At 40.1% G+C, this 25089-nt stretch overlaps 1 protein-coding gene across 5 annotated transcripts in view; it reads left to right on the top strand.

The window, feature by feature from the left end:
• Nucleotides 1-25089, top strand: part of SPATA13 (spermatogenesis associated 13) — a 95766-nt gene that overhangs the window by 61705 nt on the left and 8972 nt on the right. For 3 of the 5 annotated variants that reach the window (XM_032220034.1, XM_032220036.1, XM_032220037.1), the window contains 6 exons: nucleotides 1778-1922; nucleotides 12104-12240; nucleotides 12389-12568; nucleotides 16948-17133; nucleotides 18993-19172; nucleotides 20144-20376. In XM_032220034.1, coding sequence (XP_032075925.1) covers nucleotides 1778-1922; nucleotides 12104-12240; nucleotides 12389-12568; nucleotides 16948-17133; nucleotides 18993-19172; nucleotides 20144-20376 — 1061 coding nt within the window. Of the gene's footprint in view, nucleotides 1-1777; nucleotides 1923-8147; nucleotides 8626-12103; nucleotides 12241-12388; nucleotides 12569-16947; nucleotides 17134-18992; nucleotides 19173-20143; nucleotides 20377-25089 lie in introns of those variants that run through there. The other 2 variants (XM_032220035.1, XM_032220038.1) reach the window with 2 other exon arrangements.

Genomic DNA, 25089 nt, shown 5'->3' with positions numbered 1-25089 from the left:
CACTATTTATTCATTTATTGGAAAAAAGCTAGGCTATTATCTTTAAACTTCCCATTGTGGAAACATAGCAAATATTGTTTCATTATATTGTTACTTTTCTTACCTTTTCAACAAGGGCAGTTTTTCTATCCTCTTGTCTCCCACATACCCTGTTTTCCCAGACAGTCTTCTACAGTAAATGTTTGCTGTTCTAATGCATATTTGCTGGGTGTAAGCTTGAAGTAAATACCATCTTACTACCAGTGTTAAGAAAAAGTTGAAATGCTTGCAAACAAATGTGTGGAAAACATTGTAAACTCCTTGTGCTTGTATTGGTACCCACAAGGAAAATGAGACGTAGAGGGTTTTATAAGTGAACCATTTAGTTTAACTGGAAAAGATGAAGGACCGTAAAGATGATGAATCAAAAGAGATTTGATGAGAATGAGAGAAAACACACAAAAATGCAAGGACATTTAAGTTGTATATCTGTTTCTTAATCAGCTTTTTAAAAAATCAATCTCTAGAGCTAATAGAATGCCAGAAAGTAAAATCCTTTATTAGTACTACTATCACTTGCTTAGAAGATGGAAGCATTTCAGTTTCAATGAATATTCAGTCTTTCCAGACAAAAGAGCTGCTTGAAAAGCTGTGAAAACCTGACAAAGAGGTTGTCGGAGCTGTAGAATTGAAATGTGAAAAGTGCTCACTTCCTCTTTATTAAGAGAAAATGAGTTGAAAAGAGCAAATAAGAAAAAAATTGAAAAGGTATATATTTTATTTTTAAAGAGGATGAAGAAGCTTGGAGTTAGACCTCTGTATGAAATATTTGAATTAAAAATGTTAGTTGTGTTGGAATTGTGAACTGGACAAGAAAAAAAAAAAGTTAATGAACATCAAATACTCTATGCCTGATTCATGATTTCAGCCAAATCATAAACCAGGGCCTTCCTATGTAGGAAGGATTTAAAAAAAGTCAAGACGGCAATTGTGGCCCATGATCAAAGCCTCAGTGATGAATAAGAGCGAAGTTTTGGCTGTACGGTGGCAGCTGCCATTTTGACTTTTTTGACCCTCCCTGCAGAACCCCTTGTCAAACATAAAACAAGCCATGTAGGTTGCTTGTTTACTTTTCTGTTATGCTTAATAATATGATAGCCTAGAAAAAAGATCCTTTCAACAATGGATCTGAAATTTCCCCTGATATTTATTTTAGTGACACTTGGGACCTTATCGGAAGCTATATTTTACTTCAGCCCATCCTAGAATTTAAATGGTGAATATAATAATTCTGAGAGTTAATATGTTTCTGGTTTAGTATGTTAGTAGATTCTGACTGTAAATGACTACTACTCTATTGATAACTATGTATACTTACTATTTACTATGTATATTAATTACATCAACTTCTAAGACTTGATATATCATTAAATGAACTCTCCCTCCTGTCAAAAATGCACACCTCATCTATGTCAATTCTCCAGTGTTTAAACTATAGCTTCATAAAGACTATGCATGGCCATTTTGGTGAAGGGGGCAGGGTTTCGGGAGATCAAAAATGCTGTATTCAGTGTATAAGACACACCCAGATTTTCAGCCTCTTTTTAAAGGGAAAAAGGTGCATCTTATATGCTGAAAAATATGATAGAATATCAATCATGAGAATAACATGGAACCCTAATACTGATTTATAGCAAGAGGTTTCTTTTTGCTTGTTTAAAAAACAATTTCCAAATGAAGGTTGTTTCCTACTTCGCTTAATAAAATATTTCTTTTTTTTCCCCTTTTGCCTTTTTAGCCTGTGGCACGACCCCCCGTACCAGCACACCAGGTTCCCCCCTACAAAGCTGTCTCAGCCAGAATCCGCCCCTTCACCTTTTCTCAAAGTACCCCCATTGGTCTGGATAGAGTTGGGTGTAAGCGTCAAATGAGAGCATCCAATGGTGAGTTTCATTTGGGATGAAAGAAGTAAATAAAGCCAGAGTATTCAAAAGTTTTACTCGATTGTTTCCCAACACCCACACTTTGGAACTCAACCTCTTAGAAAGAATTGTCGTCTTCAAACCTATTTTCAATTGGGATTCTCCACCCCACCCCTTGCACCCTCAGAATCACAGTTTTAAAAGTTTGTGGTATTTTAATGTTTGTATGTTTGCAAGGCTCTTTGTTCTTTTTTATCAAGAAAATAAATATTTTAAAAATAGAATTGAGTCAACTATGCTCCATGCATAGTATTTTGGACTGGATATTTGTATTCTTTTTACTAGATGCTGCCACATTTTATTAAACTTATGTGCTGTTCTTAAGGGAACTATAAAATATAGACAGTAACAAGTTACTAATCCAGGTGTGGGTGTCCTATAGATGCATGTTGATGTATCACTGGGTTCATCTTTATGTGGGTGTGTAACAGGGCAGGTTCCTGCCATTCTAACCTCTTCTACAGAAGAGGTTCCACAAATCTACAGTGCCGTTTAGAACTGGTTCCAGCTCCCCCCCCCCCCCACCCATCCGCACATCATCAAGATGAAGAGCGAGAGGAGGAATTCTGGGAATTGAAGTCCACAAGTCTTAAAGCTGTCAAGTTTGAACACCCCTGGGGTTTTTTTTTCTAAAGGGTTAGGGGTGCAAGGATCTTGTATCTTGACAGCTTTAAGACTTCCGTGCTTCAAATGCCAGAGTTTCTGAGCCAACATTTTGGTTGCTAAGCCAAAGTTAAGTGAGTTTCACCACATTTTACAAGTTGGTCACGCCCACCCAATCACATGGCTGGCAAGCCACTCCCACCCAGTCACATGGCCAGCAAGCCACTCCCACAAAGCAGGCCACACCTACAGAAGAGGTTCTAAAAAAATTTGAAACCCACCACTGGTGTGTAAGCACCCATATATGCATATATTATAGCATGCATATTATGATAACCTTACTGCTCAAAATAGAAAGGATTGCTACAATATTGCTTTGGCCACTTCCTTGCTAAAATTACATTACATTTCATCAGACATGCAAAATTGGTGTGCTTTTAGTCTGGTCTTCCCATCAGTTTCCTTATTCTTTTTGTTCTGTTGGAAAAAAGCAACACAATGTTTTAGAACAATAACACCGTACGTCCACAAAAGCAATTTGATATACTTTCATGTTTCTGGTTTCTTCTTGTTTTCAGCTGCTACTTGATGGATTGTGTGGAGTCCTTGGTCTCAGCTTGGTTGTTTGCTTGCAGACATTTCATGACCCAACTAGAGAATATCACTAGTGCTAGTGAGCATAGGGTTTGCTCTTATACAATAATAGCTTGTTCCAATTTTGACAGGGATGTGGTTTTTCTCCCTGGTAGTCCCTTGTTTGCTGGATTGTTTGTCTGATGCGAATCCCTGCTTATCTGGGTATTGACCACTGGAGAAGATGTGTTCTGGTCTTTCCTCCTTAGCTTTGTTATTGTCTCTTTTGAATGCAATTTGTATATGTGGTCTACTACCTCTGTGTCTCTTGATGGCTCATGCCAAGCTTCCAGCAATTCTTATTGTTTCTGGGTTTAGCTTTGTCTAGGATGGTCACAGTTTCCTATTTAAAAATATGGTTGATTTTGTCCATGCCAATGGTGGGTTCCGGGCGGTACGGCCATACCGGTATTAACTGGGAGCAGTGGCCACTGTACCGGTACGGTGGCTCGTTTGGCCCACCCACCTGCCCATGTGTCTGGGTATCGCAGGGTGGTGGTGTGTGCAGCGCGCGTGCCCGACAAGGACGCCTGACCCCTTGCACAGCGTACCAGTTGTGATGGGATCCAGAATCCACCACTGGTTCATGCGTTGTAACTTTAAGGAGTTTTCATGTCTTTGGACTGGTAATTGATATTCATGGATGTGCTTTTGCCTACCTGTCCTGCCTGCCTGCCTATTGTGGCTGTTATAATCCTTTCACTGTTGGTTGTAGCAGCCATGTCAAACCATTGACTCTGGATAATGAACAGTCATAAAAAAAACTATGAAAAAGTAATGCTACAAGCTCCTGGGTTACTTCTGCATGCTTCAGTTAATCACTTAGGTCAAGCCTTGAATCTAAAGATGGGATTTATATTGTGTTAGATAGATTCTCATTGTAACTCCCAACAGCTACTCTGAGTTCTGCTGATGTTAATCAATAGAAAGCTGTTTCCATTGCAACTGGGCCATTTCTTTCAAAAGATAGCAAAATGCCGGCACTTCAGGTGCCAAGTATAGAAATTGCCACATAATACCCGGCTGGTAATTTCCCATTGAGCCACTGAAGGCCAGGAAACCACATGACTTGCATGGATATTTCAAAACTACAGTATTGCCTCAAATATATTTTGAGTAAGAGAACAACACACTGGCAAGAGTTGTGGTCTAAGAGGGTGGGGCGTCTCACTTAAAAAGCCAATAGAATTAAGCAGCATTGGGGGATTTTTTTCTTTTCTTTTTTTGAAAGCTCTGAGTTTTGCAAAGCATCAAAATACAGTTCAGCCAAGTTACTTTTTTTGATTTAAAAAAAGTAGAATTTTCCTGCTTTTGGAAAGGAAGTCCAAATACAGAAAGATATAGTGGTTGTTGCTTAATGCGTCAGTTCAGCCAGTGCAATCACTGAAGAGATAAATTCTGACCTTGTATTTGTAACTACTGTTGCTGTGCTGGGAAAGGAATTGTAATCCATGCTCAAGAACAGCTCTTCATAGATTATTTCAAGTTCCCTGGCCAGCCTCTTGCTTTCCTCAATTGTGGGAAAGTTCAGCTACATGGATACTTATAGCCAATTTCTGTATGCTCCCCCATATTTTTCATCTATTTTTTGCCCTTCTGATTTAGGCTACATTGTTGCTAGGTAATAAGGCAACAGGATACAAAGCTAGTTATTGTACTTAAGGTTTGCACATCTCTAACTTTGCAGAATTTTGGGAGGTGGCTTTGTAGGTTTTGTGCCACTTATGGCTGCATCAAGAAAACCAAATACTTGTGACTGTTGGTTTTGACTAAGATGTATTCTCTCTCCTGTCATCTCATCTCCTATTATTGTAACAGATGGATTTTTGAAGTACTTAAGAGAAAAGTTTATCACCTCCATCTGAAGAATACTGGGTGATGTCTGTAAATCCCTAGAACCAATTGAAAGAATTAAAAAGGAAAAAAGCAAATAAGGCCTTAATTGTAAGACAATGCTGTTCTTAGGAATGCTTTTCTAGGATCTCTACAAATACATACATTTTGAAAACATCCTTCAAACCTTTAAAATTCATTTTTATTTATTAGATTCCAATATAATTCAAAAATATACTTTCTCTGTCAGGCACCCTGGAATCATACATTACTAAAGAATAATATATATAGTACATAAGACTGAGTTTTTTAAAAATTAATTTCTTATACTGTTCTCTTGAAAATTACCCAAATAATATGCGACCTATCCATGAAAAACAAGATGCTTATTTTTTAAGGTAACTTATTTGTTAATATTTATTTTCAGTCAATGATATAGTCCCCTCCCCTTAGAGCTGATATTTTTAAGAAGGAAAAGTAGTCCACAATCAAGCTATCTTCACTAAACTAAAATTCTCTGACTTTAAAAAAAAAAAGTGCAGTTGTCCAACTACTAAAGTTGAACTGATTCAGAGGTGGGTTCCTACCAGTTCGCACCTATTCGGTAGAACTGGTTTGTCAAATCTACCGAACCGGTTAAAAGAGGTTCCACCAGTGGACCCGGAAAGCAGGCCACACCTACAGAAGAGGCTCCAAAAAATTTTTGAAACCCACCACTGGTCCTTGGATATGATTATTCTACACTATCATGCTCATATTTATAAAACTCAGTGCCTCTGTGAAAGGTAAGGATGACTACTGTGTTTGTGGTGCAATCAGAACATTGCGTGTGTTGAAGTTGTTTTAATGCAAACCAAAGATGCCTTTTAAAAAAAATGTTTACATCATATTCTTATGCATGCCAGTGCTGTGTGGGAGCTAATTTTAAGGTGGTTCTGACAAGTGTCGTCGGCATCTTCATATCCGGTCACATGGGTGGCAAGCCACTCCCATCCGGTCACATGGGCAGCAAGCCACTCCCACAAAGGAGGCCACACCCACAGAGTAGGTTCGAACAGTTTTTGAAACCCACCACTGAACTGATTGCTTAATATCTATTTGGCTGCTTCACAATGATTTTCAGTTATTCACAGGCTGGGTAGATGTTGCAGTTGTGAAGTGGCTTTCTCCTTCATTACCAAATCCTAGCACCTTTGCTGCTGAATTTTCTGATCCAGAGACAGGCATATCACAAAACTAATTTCTAGAGACAGGCGATCAAGACTCTAAAGGCGGATTCCACTGTATATATTCACGACCAGACAGAAGGCAAATGCTCCAGAAAAGGCAGGTTAGAAGGGCCTGAAGTCCAAAGGCTAAAGTACATTTGAAGCTGAGATCTACCATTATAGATGTGATATGGGAAGTCCAGAAGCAGATAAAAATCAGGCTGTTGTGACTTTGAAACAGCACTTTGAAAAAGGGACAGGAGTATAAGTTCTTGCAGGGATGTAATACAATTCCAGTCTGGTTTTTAGGCTATAAAATTTCACAATGGTTTATGTACAGTTGATGAAAAAACAATCCCTTGTCCTTAAGCCTATATAATTTAGAAATCATGTCACAAAAGGAAAAGAGGATGGCAAGCAAAGAGAAAAGCAGCAGGTTTGGGTCCAAATTAAATAGCTATTCTTAAAGAATGACCATTAGGGACACGGTGGCTCAGGCTAAAACGCTGAGCTTGTGGATCAGAAAGGTCGGCAGTTTGGTTGTTCGAATCCCTAGTGAACTTCTGTTACTAATCCCAGTTTCTGCCAACCTAGCAGTTCGAAAGCATGTAAAAATGCAAGTAGAAAAATAGAAACCACCTTTGGTGGGAAGGTAACAGTGTTCCATGCTCCTTTGATATATAGTCATGCCAGCCACATGACCACGGAGACATCTTCAGACAGCGCTGGCTCTTCAGCTTTGAGACAGAAATGAGCACTACCCCCTAGAGTCAGGAACGACTAGCACATATGTGCGAGGGAAACCTTTACCTTATAGAATGGCCAATGGGAGTGGATTCAAGGAAAGAAGAATACAAAGCTGAGTTTTCAGCAGGAAGAGAGAATTGCTCCCTCCTCCATTTCTCTGCTGCTAGTAACTGGCAAAAATTGTGGGTTCCTAAAGGCAATTTGATGGAATTAGGCTGTTGGCAAGACTAAAGAGAAGTCGTGTGGGCTGAGGAACTAGCTCTTTTATACCCCCGTCTTAAAATAGATTTGAAATGTGAGTCAGCTGATAAATCTTTGTGCCACTAATCCTACTGACGTAGAAGCTCTCTTAGCCCATGGAATTTAATTTACCCAACTACTATAGTAAGGTAGTGGGCCAGTACAGCTGCTGAAATCCTGGAATAAAGAGCTGAATTGGCTATTTTGCATTCTCCAATAATGCAATGTTGGCACATTTTGCATCCAGTGAATTATTATTATGTAAATGCTGTGGAGACAAATGTAGCTCTTTAACATTGGAGGAAGGAGGGTGAAGGTTTTATTTTTTAAAGATGGCCCAGTGAAAGTGTATTTGAAAATAATAATAATTGTGATAGGTCCCTTGGGTGCAATCCCCAAACATCTGGAGCACCTCTTGAACTCTTATCAGCATTGACAAAAATAATCTTCAGTCAATTGCAAAAGGCAGCTTTACTTAGAATAGATAATATTTTGTAACCTTTTCAAACAGCACCTGGCTATCCCTGGTCCTTGAACTTGATACATAAATGAAAATGCCAGATCTAGTGTAAACTTCACAAGGGACACGGTGGCTCAGTGGCTAAGATGCTGAGCTTGTCAATCAGAAAGATCGGCAGTTCAGCAGTTAAAATCCCTAGCGCCGCATAACGGAGTGAGCTTCTGTTACTTGTCCCAGTTTCTGCCAACTTAGCAGTTCGAAAGCATGTAAAAATGCAAGTAGAAAAATAGGAACCACCTTTGGTGGGAAGGTAACAGCGTTCCGTGTGCCTTTGCCATTTAGTCATGTCAGCCACATGACCACAGAGATGTCTTTGAACAGCGCTGGCTTTTTGGCTTTGAAATTGAGAAGAGCACCGCCCCCTCGAGTTGGGAACGACTAGCATATATGTGCGAGGGGAACATTTACCTTTTAGTGTAAACATTTGGCTGGCTGTTTGACTAATTATAATAATAATAAATCAGTGCATTGGTTGCAATAAGGAAAGAATTGATCAGGCTTGAATGATATGGATGAATGCTGCATGTGCACTATTTGTCTGTACATCTCTTTTTTTCTTTCTTTCATAACTTCCTAAGGCTTTCCCATGATGTCACTGGAGGCACTAAACCCACAGCTATACATTCAGAGAGTGAGCTGTCATTTTAAAGTAGAGTTTGGCTGAAATGCAGCTACAGACACTCAAAGGAATGAATAAGCTATTTCGGCATTTCCAGTAGCTGCAGCTTCTGTAACCTATGAAACATTTTATTTACGGATTAAAAAGGATTCTTGATTTGAATATAAACCAGGTGCATGGTGAATGTTCTTTTTCTGGATAGCAGGATGGTAGCTAGAGGAGATATAACTCGGTTTTGGAGCCTGGAAAGCCTTCAGATAAGTATGTTGATGTAGGAGATGAGCTCCATTCGTTCTTTGGGATTTAAACTGTTTAAACATAGGCTTAGACTTGGATATCTAACATCATGTTTTAACTGGAAAACCTAGTAGAGTAGCGGGACTGAAAAATAATTAAAATGACTTTACTGTTGATTTTAGTTTTAACATTCCCGTTTGAGAGATAAAAATTGCCCATTCATGTCTGTATATTTATTTCAGGCAGTAAACAATAGAGTGAGAGTAACAGTGAACAGGAAATAATAAACCAGCTATACAGAATTCACTGCATGAATCCGTTCCAATTTATGTTATCTTAACGAGTATCTGTTTTAAAGCTCATTAAAAAAAGTAGACAGTTAAATCTAGATGCAGTATTAAGCTGGAAACCAATAATGGATCTTAGTGAAGATGACTTTCAAATATGTATTGCATTTCTGTAACTCCATCGGGGTTTTTTAAAATCTCTGTTTCTCCTGTTTTTAGGAATAATTCCTCTGTTGTAATTGTGATTAATGAAATAATTTATTTTAATTACTCATCTTTTTATTTATTCTAAAAAAAAGAAGTTAAGAAACTGAGATTAGGTGTTAGTCTGAAGTTTTTAGGAGGACAGATCTAGTCTATTTTAAAATATCTGTAAGTTAAATATTTTGTACAGCTTTAAATATTAAGAGTCCTAAAATGCAGAGCCTTAAAAAGATGAGAAGTTGTGGTAGCAAAAGTAGAAAGGATATAATTTGATGGCTCGTGTATTTATTTACGTGTTTCTGGGATACCTTTTTTGGCACGCCTAAAGTATTAAAATTTTTGGAAGAATAGAAAAATCATCCTGTATCAAAAGATAGCAACTTGAGTGCCTTTTTCTTTGGGGATGCCACTGAAAAGGTTCTCTTTCACAACCACTGTGGAAAGAATGATTCAGAGGATGACTTAAAGTTACCCTGGATAATGAAAAATCTGTGGCTGTTTTGCTTTCCTGAACTATTCTATTCTCATACCTCCCATAGTCAATAGGGAAGGATGTTAGCGATTGAGGACCACTGGCTTTCCTACCTTCTGTAAGCCATTCGCAGGCAGACATGTTGAGAAAATATATAACACTACTATTTAGCTAATTAATATATTTACACCTTGCTGTGCATTGGTTCTCAGACTTTGGTTCAAAAAAATGAGAGCCAGCTTGGCGCAGTGGTTAAGATTCTGGCCTAGAAACCAGGAGACTGTGAGTTCTAGTCCCACTTTAGATATGAAAGCCAGCTGGGTGGCTTTGACCCAGACACACACTCTTAGCCCAACTCATTTCCCAGGGTGGTTGGTGTGGAGAAAATAGGAGGAAGAAGGAATATTAGATATAATTGCCACCTTGTGTTATTTATAAAATAACTAGCTGATAACCTGGCACTGCCCAGGTATTTATTTATCCCAATCCTGTATTAGACAGGAATGGCAATGTGAAGTGGCAACGTATGTGCGGAATGAGCTGTCCTCCCTCCTTCCATTAACATTGCTGCAATTCCTGAAGGGGCGATGGCAAGAGCAACTTCTCCCTGAGCCCTGATTTCGGCGACAATTAAATTAGTTAAAAATGTTTTCCCTATGCCCCCGGAACCGTAATTTCTAATGTTGGATTTCCCCCCTTACCAGAGGGAGCCCCCTTGTGGAGTACTGTGAAGCCATTACCATGGCAACTCCATTGCGCTCTACAGTAGAAGCCATTTTAAGGCAGTAGAGTAGAAGCCATTTTAAGGCAGTAGAGTAGAAGCCATTTTAAGGCACAACAGGCTGTATCTTAACATAACACACCCCGAGAGGTTTTGGGTGTGTCTTACCCCCCACAGTATTTTTTTTTCCAGAGAGTAAGTCATCTGTGTACCGAGTTTGGTTGAAATTGCTCAAGGCGTTCCAGAGTTATGCTGGAACACACACGCACACATATTAGATGAATGATAGATAGATAGATAGATAGATAGATAGATAGATAGATAGATAGATAGATAGATAGATAGATAGATGATAGATGATAGATGATAGATGATAGATGATAGATGATAGATAGATAAATAGATAAGGACAGGATAAAAATAAAGGGGGGCACTCTATATATTATGAGAAAATATCTAATCAACTGTGCTGATAGAATCTTGGAAACCTATCCCGTAACAACATTCTTCTATATAATAACACAAAGCATTAATTTGGGAAGGAGGATATGCTTAATTAATTAATTGGGGGGAAATGTTCAAAAAATGAGTACCCAATTAACAGAATAAGAGTTGGAAGGGACCTTAGAGGTCTTCCAGTCCAACCCTCTGCTCAGACAGGAAACCCTATATCCTTTCAGAGAAATGGTGCATTGTCTGATTTCATCCCGGTTTCCAAGCATCTGAACTTTGATCATATGGCGGTGGGAATGACATGATAGTTATAAACGATGGTTGTAAACAGGTACCAGTTGTAAAACTACTTTTTGAGTGCCATTGTAACTTTGAACCGTGGCTTAATGAACAGTGGTAAGTTGAGGACTATCCGTATGCATTTGACTCTTTTCCTCACCTGGAATATGTTTTTAGTAGCTTTTTTCTGTTCTAGTAGACTTGGAAAGTTTTACTGTTCATGCAGGTGATTATGAGAAATAAAAAAATCAGAATCTGGTGCCATTTTAAGAAAGCATTTTGTAAAACAAACATTGGTAGTCTTCATCTTACAACAGTTCATTTAGTGACCAAAGTTACAACAGCCCTGAAAAAAGTAACTTGGGGCCAATTTCCACACTTATTGCCGTCTTATCATCCCCATGGTCATGTTATTTACATTCGGACCCTTGGCAACTGACTCATATTAACAACAGTCGCGGTGTCCCAGGCTCATGCAATCCCCTTTTGCGATCTTCTGACAAGCAAAGTCAGGAACCAGGTTCACTTAACAACCATGTTCCTAATTTAACAACTGCAGTGATTCCCTTAACAACTGTATGTGGCAGGAAAGGTTGTAAAATGGGGTGAAACTCACTTAACAAATTTCTCACTTGACAACATAAAATCTGGGCTCAACGGCAATCGTAAGTCGAGAACTACCTGTAACGCAATGGACAGTCGGTTTGGCAATACCTAATAAGGGACATGGTGGCTCAGTAGCTAAAGCGCTGAGCTTGTCAATCAGAAAGATCGGCAGTTCGAATCCCTAGTGCCGCATAATGGAAGGAGCTCCCATTATCTGTCCCAGCTTCTGCCAACCTAGCATGTAAAAATGCAAGTAGAAAAATAGGAACCACCTTTGATGGGATTGTAACGACGTTCTGTGCGCCTTCGGCATTTAGCCATGCCGGCCACATGATCACGGATATGTCTTTGGACAGCACTGGCTCTTCGGCTTTGAAACGGAGATGAGCACCACCCCCTAGAGTCGGGAACGACTAGCATGCATATGCGGCGGGGGGGACCTTTACCTTTTAATTTCTCAGAATTTCCTTTTACCGCCAGGTGCTGCAGATGGTAGTGCTGAATCTCCAGCTTTAGTCGATGATAATGGCAGCGAAGAAGATTACAGCTATGAAGAACTCTGCCATGCCAACCCCAGGTACTTGCAGCCTGGAGGCGAGCAGCTAGCTGTCAGTGAGGTAAATTTCTAGCTTTGGGATTTCCAGACACTGAGAACGGAAAACACATAAAAACTACCACCTTTTTGCCCACTGCAGTGACAACTGATCCTTACCCTTTGACTATAGCAAGATCTTTGTCTCTAAACAAAATGTTTTTATATTGCAGCTGATAAGTGATGGAAATCCAGTCTATGCAGAGGCTCTCTGGGATCACGTGACCATGGATGATCAAGAATTAGCCTTCAAAGCTGGAGAAGTCATCCAAGTCCTTGAAGCTTCCAACAAAGATTGGTGGTGGGGAAGGAATGAAGAGAAGGAAGCATGGTTTCCAGCCAGTTTTGTTAGAGTAAGTGATACAAGATCTCTCTCTCTCTCTCTCTCTTTCAAGCACTTGTTCATCCTTGGAGACCTGTTTAAATTCTGCCCTGCTAGGCATCGGCAAGACATGTAGACATCACCAAGATATCCAATAATCATTAGATTGTTTTTCATTTATTCCCATCTATTAAAATCATCATTGTCCTGCTCTTCTGTTTATTTCTGTTTGCTTGTTTTGTACATAGGAATAGTCTTTCTTGAGTTGAGCTCAATTCTTGGTGACAACCTGGGCATCTTTGGTAATTTTATGACAATAATGCCATTTCCTTCCTCTGAAGTGTTTTTTTCCCAACTCCTCAATCTAGTGTAGAGACCTTAGTTATTTATTCATTTTTTTTGCTCTTTATTTATTTCAAAAGACTATATATCTCACCGGCTCAAGGTTGACTCAGTTCCATCCTCCTGAGGTCAGTAAAATGAAGACCCAGATTGTTGCGGGCAAGATGATGACCCTGTAAACCACTTAGAGAGGGCTATAAAGTATTGTGAAGCGGTATATAACTCTCTAAGTGCTATTGCTATATCTGCTTATATTGTGACAATTCCAGGCTGTGTACAATAGCAATAGCACTTAGACATATACTGCTTCACGGTGCTTTATAGCTCTCTCTGAGCAGTTTACAGAGTCAGCATATTGCCCCCAACAATCTGGCTCCTCATTTTACCAACCCAGGAAGGATGGAAGGCTGAGTCAACCTTTTGCCAGTGTGACTTGAACTGCCAAATTGTTGGCAGCCAGCAGTCAGCAGAAGTAGCCTGCAATGCTGCATTCTAACCAATGCACTACCACGGTTCTTAACTGTAATTCTTAACGAAACAGTAAAGACATCAGTAACCCCCAAAATTATAAAGTAAAATTATTGCACCTTGGGGAAGCATTCTCCCATACATCTCAACACCATATTGATGGGCTTTTGCCTTTTTCTATCCTGATGCTTGCAAGAAGAGACGGCTCCTCAAGATCTTTCAGAAGGCAAGGAGGATGAGTCTACCAGAAGTCCAGGGAAAAGATGGAATACAACTGCAGAGATAATTACAGAGAAGGCTCTCACTATATAATAACATTTAAAGGAAGGGATCTGGAGTGCACCCACCCTATCTGACCTAGTAAGATGAGCAGATAGCCTCAAGGAGAGGCAGTCATGCAGGTAGCCTGGTCTCATTCAGTTTAGGGGATACCCAACACCTGTTCTGACCGTGCCTTCCCAAGAGCATGAAACAAACTCCTTGTCCCGGCAAAAACCACTTTTACTAATTTACTGTAAATTCTGCTCATTCACATCCAGCAAAGTCTTTCAAGGGAGAATTTACAGTCACAGACCTTATCAGGCTTGGAGACCTGACAGGCTGATACCTGCAAAACTTGGCAAGGAGTCTCAGAGAGTCACAACCAATTAAGTGAACTAATTGTCTCCTGAAAACTCCACTCCCCTTTCGCTCCTCTTTTATTTCCTCCGGGAGGGACCATTTATCTTCTACCTGTGGCCTTACTCCCAAGTCGACCCCTGTTCTTTAGGTATTCCCTTCATCTGGCAACTCTGCACAAGCGCACACTGGGAACAGGCTCCAGCTGTTCATCTGCCTCACTGATGTCTGACTCTGAAGGCAGCTGATAACTGGCATACGGCTCTGGCCCCCTCTCTGCTTCCAACACAGAGCCCTCATCAGAGCCTTTCCTAGACCCCAGGACTGGCCCATGTTCCTCCCCAACCTCCTCACTGTCCGAATCTGCTGCCAGCTCTGCTGGCTGCTTGTGGGCCACAACAACACTTTGAATTGCACCAGGAAAGAAACCAGAAGCCAGTGCAGCTCACACAGCAGTGCTGTAATTTAGGGAAAATGTGGAGCACTCAGATCTACATCATTGCTGCTTTCGGGATCAATTACAGCTTCCAGGCACCGGTCCAGCACTGGGATAGCATCACTTAGCCAGGGTAGGAGATGTATTACTGGGTATCATCAGCATAGGCAGAGACCAAAGTCAGCTTTGTCTTTTCTTTTTTTAAAAATAGTTTTGTTAAACATTTTTACTTTTAAAAACAGGAAAAAAATGCAACAACAACAACACAAGAAAAAACAAGACAAACATAGCAATATACAAAATGGTTATACAGTCTTCTGTGTCGGCATACATGTTTAGCCTTTGTAGTTCTCCATTCTCCATTGCCTTCCTATCAGTTTTAACCTCTGTAATCGTGTAATAACAGTTGTACTAACAATTATAATGATATTGTTCCTACCACCATTGTATTTACATTGGGGTCAATACTTTAAATTTGATAGTAATTAGTAATTTTTGTTAATTTTTATTCAGTACTGGTTTAGGAAAAAAATAACAACAAAGACTTCTATTTCCTGTTTTGGCTTCTGTTTTCTAGCCACTTATAAATTCTATTCCATATTTTATAGAAATCCAATTCTTCTCTTGCTTTAAACTCCATCGTCATTTTGTCCATCTCTGCACATTCGAGTACTTCTCTAATTATTGTTTCATCTGTGGGTTTTTGTCTTTTTATTCCCAAATATTGTTTTCCTTGTGTGCAGGCATTTAGTCTTTACAAATTGCTGATTCTTAAGAATATCATTTTTCTCCCTTTGGCTTGCAGGAGAAAATCATTAATAAGTAATGATTTCAAAAAGCATATTGTAAAGGCTAAATAGGCAATAGAAAGGTTAAGAGGCTCCATTGTTGACAGTAAGTTGCTGTTAATTGAAATTATTCTTGAGATCACTTGTATCTTTCTATTTAAAATGCAACCTTTCCCACACTGATTTTTAGCTGGTAATATGTAAAAGAACAGGTGGACAACTCCAGAGCACAAGGAACTCCTACTCTATTTTATAGCCAAGAAACCATCTCAAATTGCTCCAAGGCAGTTTGACATACAGATGGTTCTTGATTTACAACCATTCATTTAGTTCAAAGTTACAGCGGCAGTGAAAAAAGTGATTTATGACATTTCCCCCCACTCAGAACATTTGCAGCACCCCATGGTCACGTGATTAAAATTTGGATGATTAGCAACCAGTTGATGTTTATGACTGTTGTAGTATCCACCTTTTGTAATCTTCTGACAAGCAAAGTCAAGGGGAAAGCCAGATTCACTTAACAAATGTGTTACTAACTTAACAACGGCAGTGAACAAATGTGGCAAGAAGGATCGTAAAACTCATTTAACAGCTGTGTCACTTAACAACAGAAATCTTGATCAAAAGTCAAGGGCTACCTGTACTCGGTTCTCAATGGAACATTTTTATTTTTATTTTACAAATAAATGGGAATAGATGTTTTAACATTTAATCAGACATATATCTCTATTGGTAACTCCCAGAGGTCATGATCCAATGCAGCACAAAATTGGAATTGTTGAGGCATCATGCAACGAATCTATAAAGGAAATTCTATATCTATCTATCTATCTATCTATCTATCTATCCATCCATCCATCCATCCATCCATCCATCCATCCATCCATCCACCCACCCACCCACCCACCCACCCACATACATACATACGCGCATGCGCACAAACAAGCACACAGAGGGAGGAAGGGAGCTTTGAAATGAGTCTAAAAATAGCAAAGGAAGGATTTTAAGAATAACAAGATAACATGAATATTGTCATTGTATAATAAGGGAGTTAGAAACAAATCAGTCGTGAGAACTGAAAACTTACTTCTGAAGTTAAATCAGAGTGAACGTTAGTGTAATTTCAATTCCTATAAGAATATGGATAATTGGATTCTTCCTTAGGCTAGATTATATTTGCTCACTTTAGTTTACTATTACATATTCTATGCAGTTACATTGCCCAATAACTCAAATTTCAGGCAACATACAAATAAAATTAAATTCATAAAATATAGTAAAATAGTGGGAGAAATTGTATAATAATATCAAGATTAAATAAGCAATAAGAATACAGGCAACATAAAATCACAAAGCTTGCAGAAAAATCAACAGTACAGATACCTAAAACCAATAAAGTGGTTATTAATTTCTTAGAAAATTAAAAAGATCTTATTCACTTGGCACTAAAAAGACTAGAACATGGATACCAGCTGGAATTCTCTAAGGAGGGCATTCAGAAATACAGTAGCACAACTAAAAAGGTCATATAGTCCCCATCATGTTATTTGGCATGGTTATTTGTAGGAAAACTTTGATAAAGATTATAGAAATATGGTAATGGATGTGGGAGATAATTCTAGGTATACCTAGGAAAGATGCTTAAAAGAATTTCAAGTACATTGCCCTATTATTGCTGTCATATTTCTGGAATGGTGTTGGATATAGATATACTTTTTCAATTCAATTGTTTGATCTCCTCCATTCTTCTCATTCTAGCTACGAGTCAATCAAGAAGAATCTGTAGAATACTGTAGTGGCCTCCAAGATGAAGAACCAAATGTAGATCCTGAAAAGCATCGCCAAAAAATAGCAGAAAACAAAGATCAGATGAGAACCAATGTAATTCAGGAAATAATGAACACAGAGAGGATTTATATCAAACATCTCAAAGACATCTGTGAGGTAAAATATAAAATAATAATGTAACAATGGAGAAAGAAAGAATCCAACTTTTGTCTCAAAGAGCCCTTCAAAATTGTGATGTGGTCCCAAATGAAAAACACCATCGCAACAACCTCTTTGGACTGTACCCTTTCCTGTGATGTGGTTCAGGCTGATTCACATATCCATGTTGGCCCAGTACAAGTATGGGCTATAACCTATATTGTACTTCCATCCTTTTCTTGCTCCCCCCATCCAGACCACTGAGAAGGCAACCTTCCCCTGTTGTCTCCTGTTACATACGAAATTAGTGTTTGAGAAATTGTGATGTGACAGAAATGTTTTATGTATTTATGTAGTTCCTGGTCTATTGATGGAGATTGTTCTGACCTAGGCTTCCCCAGAGCATGAAGCAAACTCCTTGTCCAATTAAAAACCCCTTTTATTAATTTACTATGGATTCTGCTCATTGACATCCAGCAAAGTCTTTCAAGGGAGGATTTACAGTCACAGACCTTTATCAGGCTTGGAGAACTGACCCGCTGATATCTTCAAAACTTGGCAAGGAATCTCAGAGAGTCACGAACCAATTAGACGAACCAATTGTCTCCTGCAAACTCCACTCCCCTTTTGCTCCTCTTTTATTTCCTCTGGGAGGGGCTATTCATCGTCCACCTGTAGCCTTACTCCCAAATCAACCCCTGTTCTTTAGCTGTTCCCTTCATCTGGCAGCTCTGTGCATGTGCACACTGGGAACAGGCTCCAGCTGTTCGTCTGCCTCCCTGATGTCTGACTCTGAAGGCAGCTGATGACTGGTGTACAGCTCTGCTCCCCCCTCTGCCTCCCAACACAGAGCCCTCACCAGAGTCTTCCCCAGACTCCAGGACCTGCCCAAGTCGTCCCCCCCCCCAACCTCCTCACTGTCCGAATGCTGGCGGGCCACAACAGACATTAGGTAGGAAGGTATCAAGTATAAGGGTGAGTCCACTGGTTGAATTTATGAAGAAATTCTGTCAATAGAAACCACAAGGCACAGGGTCTTTCCTGGTTTGGATGGTAGTGATAATGACGCAAGAGGAGTCTCAGCAAGGTTATCAGGTCCACGCAGTCCAGGAAGAACATCAGGTCATTACTCTTGATAAAGTCATTTCCAGCAGGTTTGTACATAGGACTCCGTCAACCTAAGTCCGCAGTATGAACAAAACAGAAAAGAACAGAAGAAAGTGGCAGGGAAAGGCAACATGGGCAAAGATAAGAAAGGAACTAATAAGTCAATGCCATAATAACAAATATTTATTATAAAATTTGAAAAAAATATCCATTTTGCAGAATAAAGGTTGCTGGTGATCATGGCTTATATTTAATATTTTTGCTTTCTCTCCACCGATTCTGTGCCTATCAGCTGCTCTTCTGATCACTTTCCCAAGTCAAACAGAAACTGACCTTTTTATAAATGTTTCCTTAACCTTGTTTTAAAAAGATACAGGGAAGCATTTGCTGCTAGTCACAGAATGTTGCATTTCTTTGAGCAGAAAACCAAGTTGTGAGTCCGTTGTAGTATTGGACTCACTTTTCTTGCCCTAGAAATATAATACAGTTGTCTGGGAGCAAATTGAAATGTGTTGTCCAGATGTTGAACTAAAACAATTGTTACTTCCTTAAAGTGAATTAATTCGCTAATGCTGCAGAATTCAGTCCCTGTATATTGACTTTGAGTCATGTAAAATAATTATTCCTTGTGAATTCTACAGAATTATTGCAGTAGACAAGTGGGGAAATGTTACGATTGCCATTCTTTTAGTGTAAAGTGATAGAATGCTTATCTTCCCATTTTAATTTACCCTGATCAATATTAAGACCCTTTTGGTTGGATTTCTTAGGGATACATTCGGCAATGTCGCAAACACACAGGAATGTTCACTCCGGCCCAGCTAAGCACCATATTTGGAAATATTGAAGATATTTATAAATTCCAAAGAAAATTTTTGAAAGACCTAGAGAAGCTGTACAACAAAGAAGAGCCCCACTTAAGTGAAATAGGATCCTGCTTTCTTCAGCATGTAAGTTGGTTAAATATCCTCATTTGACTAAGTAGTTCAGTACAAGAGAATTCGATGAACTGGGAAACCTACAGTGAGATAACAGCGCAGAATTAATGTCAGCATAATTCATTAAAGTTTATAGTCAATTTTTCAGATATGTTTTCTGAAGAGGCAAAGGTCAGAATGAGTAGCGGGATGATTATGTAAAAAGAAGCAGGACTTGGGAATTTATACTAAGTATATTTTAAGGGTTATACCATGTTATAGTATTTCTTATTTCCAACTGTTAGAGAACTAGAGAATATATTTTCAGTAGTTTTAACCAGAGCGGGTGGGGGGGGGGCTGTATAAAGAGGGCTTATCAGTGATGGGGTTAAAAAAAAATTACTACCGGTTGTGTGGGCATGGCTTGGTGGGCATGGCAGGGGAAGGATACTGCAAAATCTCCATTTCCACCCCACTCTAGGGAAAGGATACTGCAAAATCCCCATTCCCTCTCCACCCCACCAACTTGCTTTCCAGCTCCATTATCCTGTTTAGGGCAACAAAAGAAGTCCCAGCCAGATCAGCTGGGACTCAGGAGGCAGCGAATAGATGGAGGTGGGGCCAGCCAGAGGTGGTATTTGCCGGTTCTCTGAACTACTCAAAAATTCCGCTATCGGTTCACCAGAACCAATCAGAACCTCTTGGGCTTATGCTGCAAAGATTCATTCATTCTGGGTCCTGCATGCCTGACTGACTGCCAAGCTCAATGGTTCATTTTTTGTCAGCTCTCTGAGAAACAATGATATTGTCTCTGTGCCTTCACCAGAAATCCGGGTGTCTTACACCTCTGTCCTCTTCTCTTTCTTCACTTTGAAACAGCTGCGGAATTGCGAAAGCAATTTCTACAGCTTGCAGCTTATCTGTGCTTTTAGTTTTCTCCTTCCAGCGGTGAGATATTTTAAAATTGGTGTTTTGTATTTGTTTTGTTTTGTTTTTGCTTTTAGCAAGAAGGATTTGCGATCTATTCTGAGTATTGTAACAATCACCCTGGAGCCTGCCTTGAGCTCGCCAACCTGATGAAACAGAGCAAATATCGCCATTTTTTTGAAGCTTGCCGCCTCCTTCAGCAAATGATTGACATTGCCATTGATGGTTTTCTCCTCACCCCTGTTCAGAAAATCTGTAAATATCCCCTGCAGCTTGCTGAATTATTAAAGTACACCACTCAGGATCACAGGTAAGGCCGATCGGTTAGGGTTTTTTCCTATGGGAACATTCCACATTCAGGTTAACTTCTATCCAATCCTCAAGAGTGCTTGCAGAATATGATCAAATATGTACGAAAGCAGCCATGATTTGTGCAATAAACATTCCTCCTGTTTTTCATGTGTAACACGCAAACGCACAAACACACATGGGGAGACCTTCAACTGCACCCTTGCCTTTCAATTTTTCCAAAAGCACAGCCTTAAATCCGTATGCCTTCTTCATATACAATTCTTAGTGATAGTGAAAAGAAACTTGTAAATCATTTAAGAAGTACATAGGTAAAATTGTTAAATTGTGCTGAAATGGTAATTATGTATTTTAACTGAGATCATTCAGTTAAATTGTACTGGAGCGCAGCACAGGCAGTCCATAATACCCTACTGGACGCTATCCATAGAATTAAATTTTAAAGTGGAAATGGTTGGATCTCGTAAAGTTTTTGGACAAGAGTGGCAAAATCCTGTTAGATTTCAGTCCTTTTGCAAGAGACCTTATTGAGATGTTAGCGGTTTTTTTGTGCTGTGTGACAAGGGTGATGATCCTGTATGGTTTTAAACAATTTTATTTAATTGTGGAGAGGGGGATGTTGAGTTAGCCTTGCACCGTCCTAGACTGACACTTTCCAGATATGCTGGACTTACAACTCCCAGAATTTGCAACCAGCACTGCCAATTTTAGTGATGGATTGAGGAGCTGAAGATATCATTTTAGAATTACAACTTGTTGTAGCTCCAAGGCAGCACAGTCAATGGGGTGGAATGCTGGGACTTGTAGCTACTTACTAAGGTAGGAAAGATTGATTCATGAACCAATCCGTTCTCCACACCTCTCTGAACTGTTTCCTAATTCCCACAAACTGAATGGAAATTACTAGTGTGAGAGAAAATGATCTGTTGGGTAATGAATTATGATTCAGAGTTTTAATACTTTTTGATTACCCAACATGTCTGTTACAAGTTCTGCTATTGTGAATGGGCTGAAAGTGCATGGACTGAGTAATCAAATAAAGAGGAACTTGCTTGATATCCGACTTTTCACCCTCGAGCTCTCAAGATAGACTGGATGACAGCTCCCATCACATACCCATGACTTTCAAACTACATGCCTCTATGCCCCTCTTGTCATCCTGTATCTTGCAACAGTATACCGTATTTTTCAGAGCATAAGACATACTTTTCCCCCCTAAAAGAGGGTGAAAATTTGGGTGCGTCTTATACTCTGAATGTAGCCCCGCCCACCCGTCGGCCCCCACCCACCGGCCTCTGCACGTCATGTTTTAGTTTTGTTCCAGGCTGAATGGATTGCCACCGACCATCGCCCCCTCTAGGGCTTGCGTTTTTAACCCCTGTGGCTTGCGTTTTCAGCCTCTGAATGCTCCTTTTGAGACCCGTTGAAGACTGCTGGGATCACCAGAGCACATTACCGCCTCCGCGCATCATGTTTTAGGCCTCCGCATGCCCCGTTTTTGGCCTCTGTGCGTGGCATTTTCAGATGGCGATGTGCAATCCCCGAAGCCTTGAACGGGTCTCAAACATAGCATTTGAAGGGTGAAAATACGAGGTGCGGAGACCAAAATGAGAGAAAATAGCTGCTGCCTTGTCTGGTCACTTCCATGCTTTGCTTGCTTTACTCACGAGGTGCCTGCGATGATCAGCTATGTTTTTGAAGCTGCATATCAGCCCCAACGTGCATGCTCACAAACAGCGAACTAGCGTGCTGAAGTTGACCAGGCTTTTTGCTATGGACACTAGCCAGATGAATATCGATGGATGCTGATAGGCAGAGGCAGAATTATTTTCTTATTTTCCTCCCCAAAAACTAAGGTGAAAATACTCTGAAAAATATGGTTTCATCACCCACCTCCTACATGGACATCGCAGCTTGAGGAAAATAGGAAATGTAATCTAACTCAGTACCTCTCCACACATTCTACCTTACCATTTTTATTATTACTGTTGTTGTTGTACAATTGTATCACAGCGGCCAGTTGTTTCGCCGGATTTGGCATTGGTTACTAGTCGGGCCCCACCCAGGGGCCTAGGACGTCGTAACGTATTTTCGTAATATGCGTGCAGATCCAAGCAGTGCGGCTTTTTGCATTTGACTGATGGTGATTTTGTCAATTTTTAACTGTTTTAAATGTAATTCCAGTGCTTTTGGAATAGCACCCAGTGTGCCAATTACCACTGGAATTACCACTGCTGGTTTGTGCCATAGTCGTTGAATTTCGATTTTTAAGTCCTGGTATCTTGCGATTTTTTCATGTTCCTTCTCGGCGACCCTGCTATCACCTGGTATTGCGATGTCTATGATTGTGACCTTATTTTTCTCAACCAGTGTGATGTCTGGTGTATTATGCGCCAGTATTTTGTCGGTTTGTATACGGAAATTATTATTATTATTATTATTATTATTATTATTATTATTATTATTATTATTGGATTTGGATGAGGGAATAAATGGGGAACTCATCAAATTTGCAGATGACACTAAACTGGCAGGAATAGCCAACACTCCAGAAGATAGGCTTAAGATACAGAAGGATCTTGACAAACTTGAACATTGGGCACTATCTAATAAAATGAAATTCAATGATGAAAAGAGTAAGGTTCTACATTTAGGCAACAAGAATGAAATGCACAGGTACAGTATAGGTGGTACCTTGCTCAGTAGTAGTAACTGTGAAAGGGATCTTGGAGTCCTAGTGGACAACCATTTAAATATGAGCCAGCAGTGTGCAGCAGCTGTCAAAAAAAAGCCAACACAGTTCTAGGCTGCATAAACAGAGGGATAGAATCAAGATCACGTGAAGGGTTAATACCACTTTATAATGCCTTGGTAAGGACACACTTGGAATATTGCATTCAGTTTTGGTCACCACAATGTAGAAAAGATGTGGAGACTCTAGAAAGAGTGCAGAGAAGAGCAACAAAGATGATTAGGGAACGAGACTAAAACATATGAAGAACGGTTGCAGGAAGTGAGTATGTCTAGTTTAATAGAAAGAAGGACTAGGGGAGACATGATAGCAGTGTTCCAATATCTCATGGGTTGCCACAAAGAAGAAGGAGTCAAACTATTCTCCAAAGCACCTGAGGGTAGAACAAGAAGCAATGGGTGGAAACTAATCAAAGAGAGAAGCAACCTAGAAATGAGGAGAAATTTCCTGACAGTTAGACCAATTAATCAGTGGAACAGCTTGCCTCCAGAAGTTGTGAATGCCCCAACACTGGAAGTCTTTAAGAAGATGTTGGATAGCCATTTGTCTGAAACGGTGTAGGGTTTCCTGCCTAGGCAAGGGGGTTGGACTAGAAGACCTCCAAGGCCCCTTCCAATTCTGCTATTGTATTGTATTGTATTGTATTGTATTTGAATGAAAATAAAAATAGGTAACCATGCAAGGAGAGAGTTGTAGTTCAGGGACAAGGTCAGTCCTAGGTATACCCTCATAGTAGCTTTGTGATTATTTTAATTGGAACAATCTGCTTGAGGCCCTCGGGCTGTGATGACGAACCTGTGGTATGCAGAGTCCTCTCTGCGGACATGTATGCCTTTGCCCCAGCTCAGTTCCACCGCTCATGTATGCGTGCCTCCTGCCAGCCAACTGATTTTTGGGTCTCTACCACGTATGTGTGGGGGGGAGGGCGCCTGCAGGAGATGCATGCACATATGTAGGAGGACAGGGTTGTGTGCGCATGTCGAGAGTCAAGCGGGGGGTGCCCGTTTTTGGTCCCTGGAGGCTGCAGAGAGGCCTATTAGGCCCAAAATGGGGCGCGGGAGGTGCTGCACCACCCCATGACCCATTTTTGGTCCCAGAAGGCTGTAGGGAGGCCTGCAAAGAAGTTAGCCATCACTGCCCTGGGAATTATCAGAGCTACAGAGGTCTATAACTTTTCAGTCACTGAGCCTTCTTGCATAATATTATGCAGTGTCCTGCCATCAGGGTTTTTTTAATTGCTAGTGAGATTTTAGCACTCTTTTCTGGGAGTCATGTGAGAATCCACAAGACTTCAGTTTTCCCATATAAGCTCATGAAATCTGATTCAAAAATGGTGGAATCTTATGAGTTTAACCATTGTGGGAGATGTTGACACCCGTGATTTACAACATCATATTGTGATTACTATTTTTTTTTTTGCGTTTGCGGTGCCAGGGTGGGGATGGCTTGTGCATGATGCCTCTGGCCCACAGCCTGCCAGTTTCACACCTGTGTTGTTCCTCCTGACCTGTGGATCAGGTCTCTAAAATGAATGAGGGGGAAAATGGCAACTTTGCACTGTTTGAAGCGTCCACTAGCTGCAGCCGAGAAGCTCAGTTTTATGGTCTTTCCAGTTAATTGCTAAAGCACCCTTGTTGAAATCATAAAGCCTTTTTTACGGGACTGTTATCATGCCAGAGGTATCTTAGATGAATCATGCCAGAAGTAACGTAGGCTTTATTTTGGGAAATCTTTTCTACTTTTTAAGGTGATTTCAGAAATTGCTCCATAGGCACTCTCTGGTTTTCCCCCCCAAACGAGACTGCAAGCTCTAATCTCCATTGTAAAAGTGCTCAGACAGTGAGGCAAATTAAGTGTGGGGTTCCTTTAAAAAAAATTAGTTAATATGCAACCTGGACAGGAAGTTGTGGTGGTTATCTTATAAACCCTTTTGGCTATAAATCCCTTTCAACTGCAGCTACA

The sequence above is a fragment of the Thamnophis elegans genome, chromosome 6 (assembly GCF_009769535.1).
Source record: "Thamnophis elegans isolate rThaEle1 chromosome 6, rThaEle1.pri, whole genome shotgun sequence".
Taxonomy (NCBI): domain Eukaryota; kingdom Metazoa; phylum Chordata; class Lepidosauria; order Squamata; family Colubridae; genus Thamnophis; species Thamnophis elegans.
The sequence above is the reverse complement of the archived record's forward strand: the minus strand, read 5'-3'. Positions and strand labels throughout refer to the sequence as shown.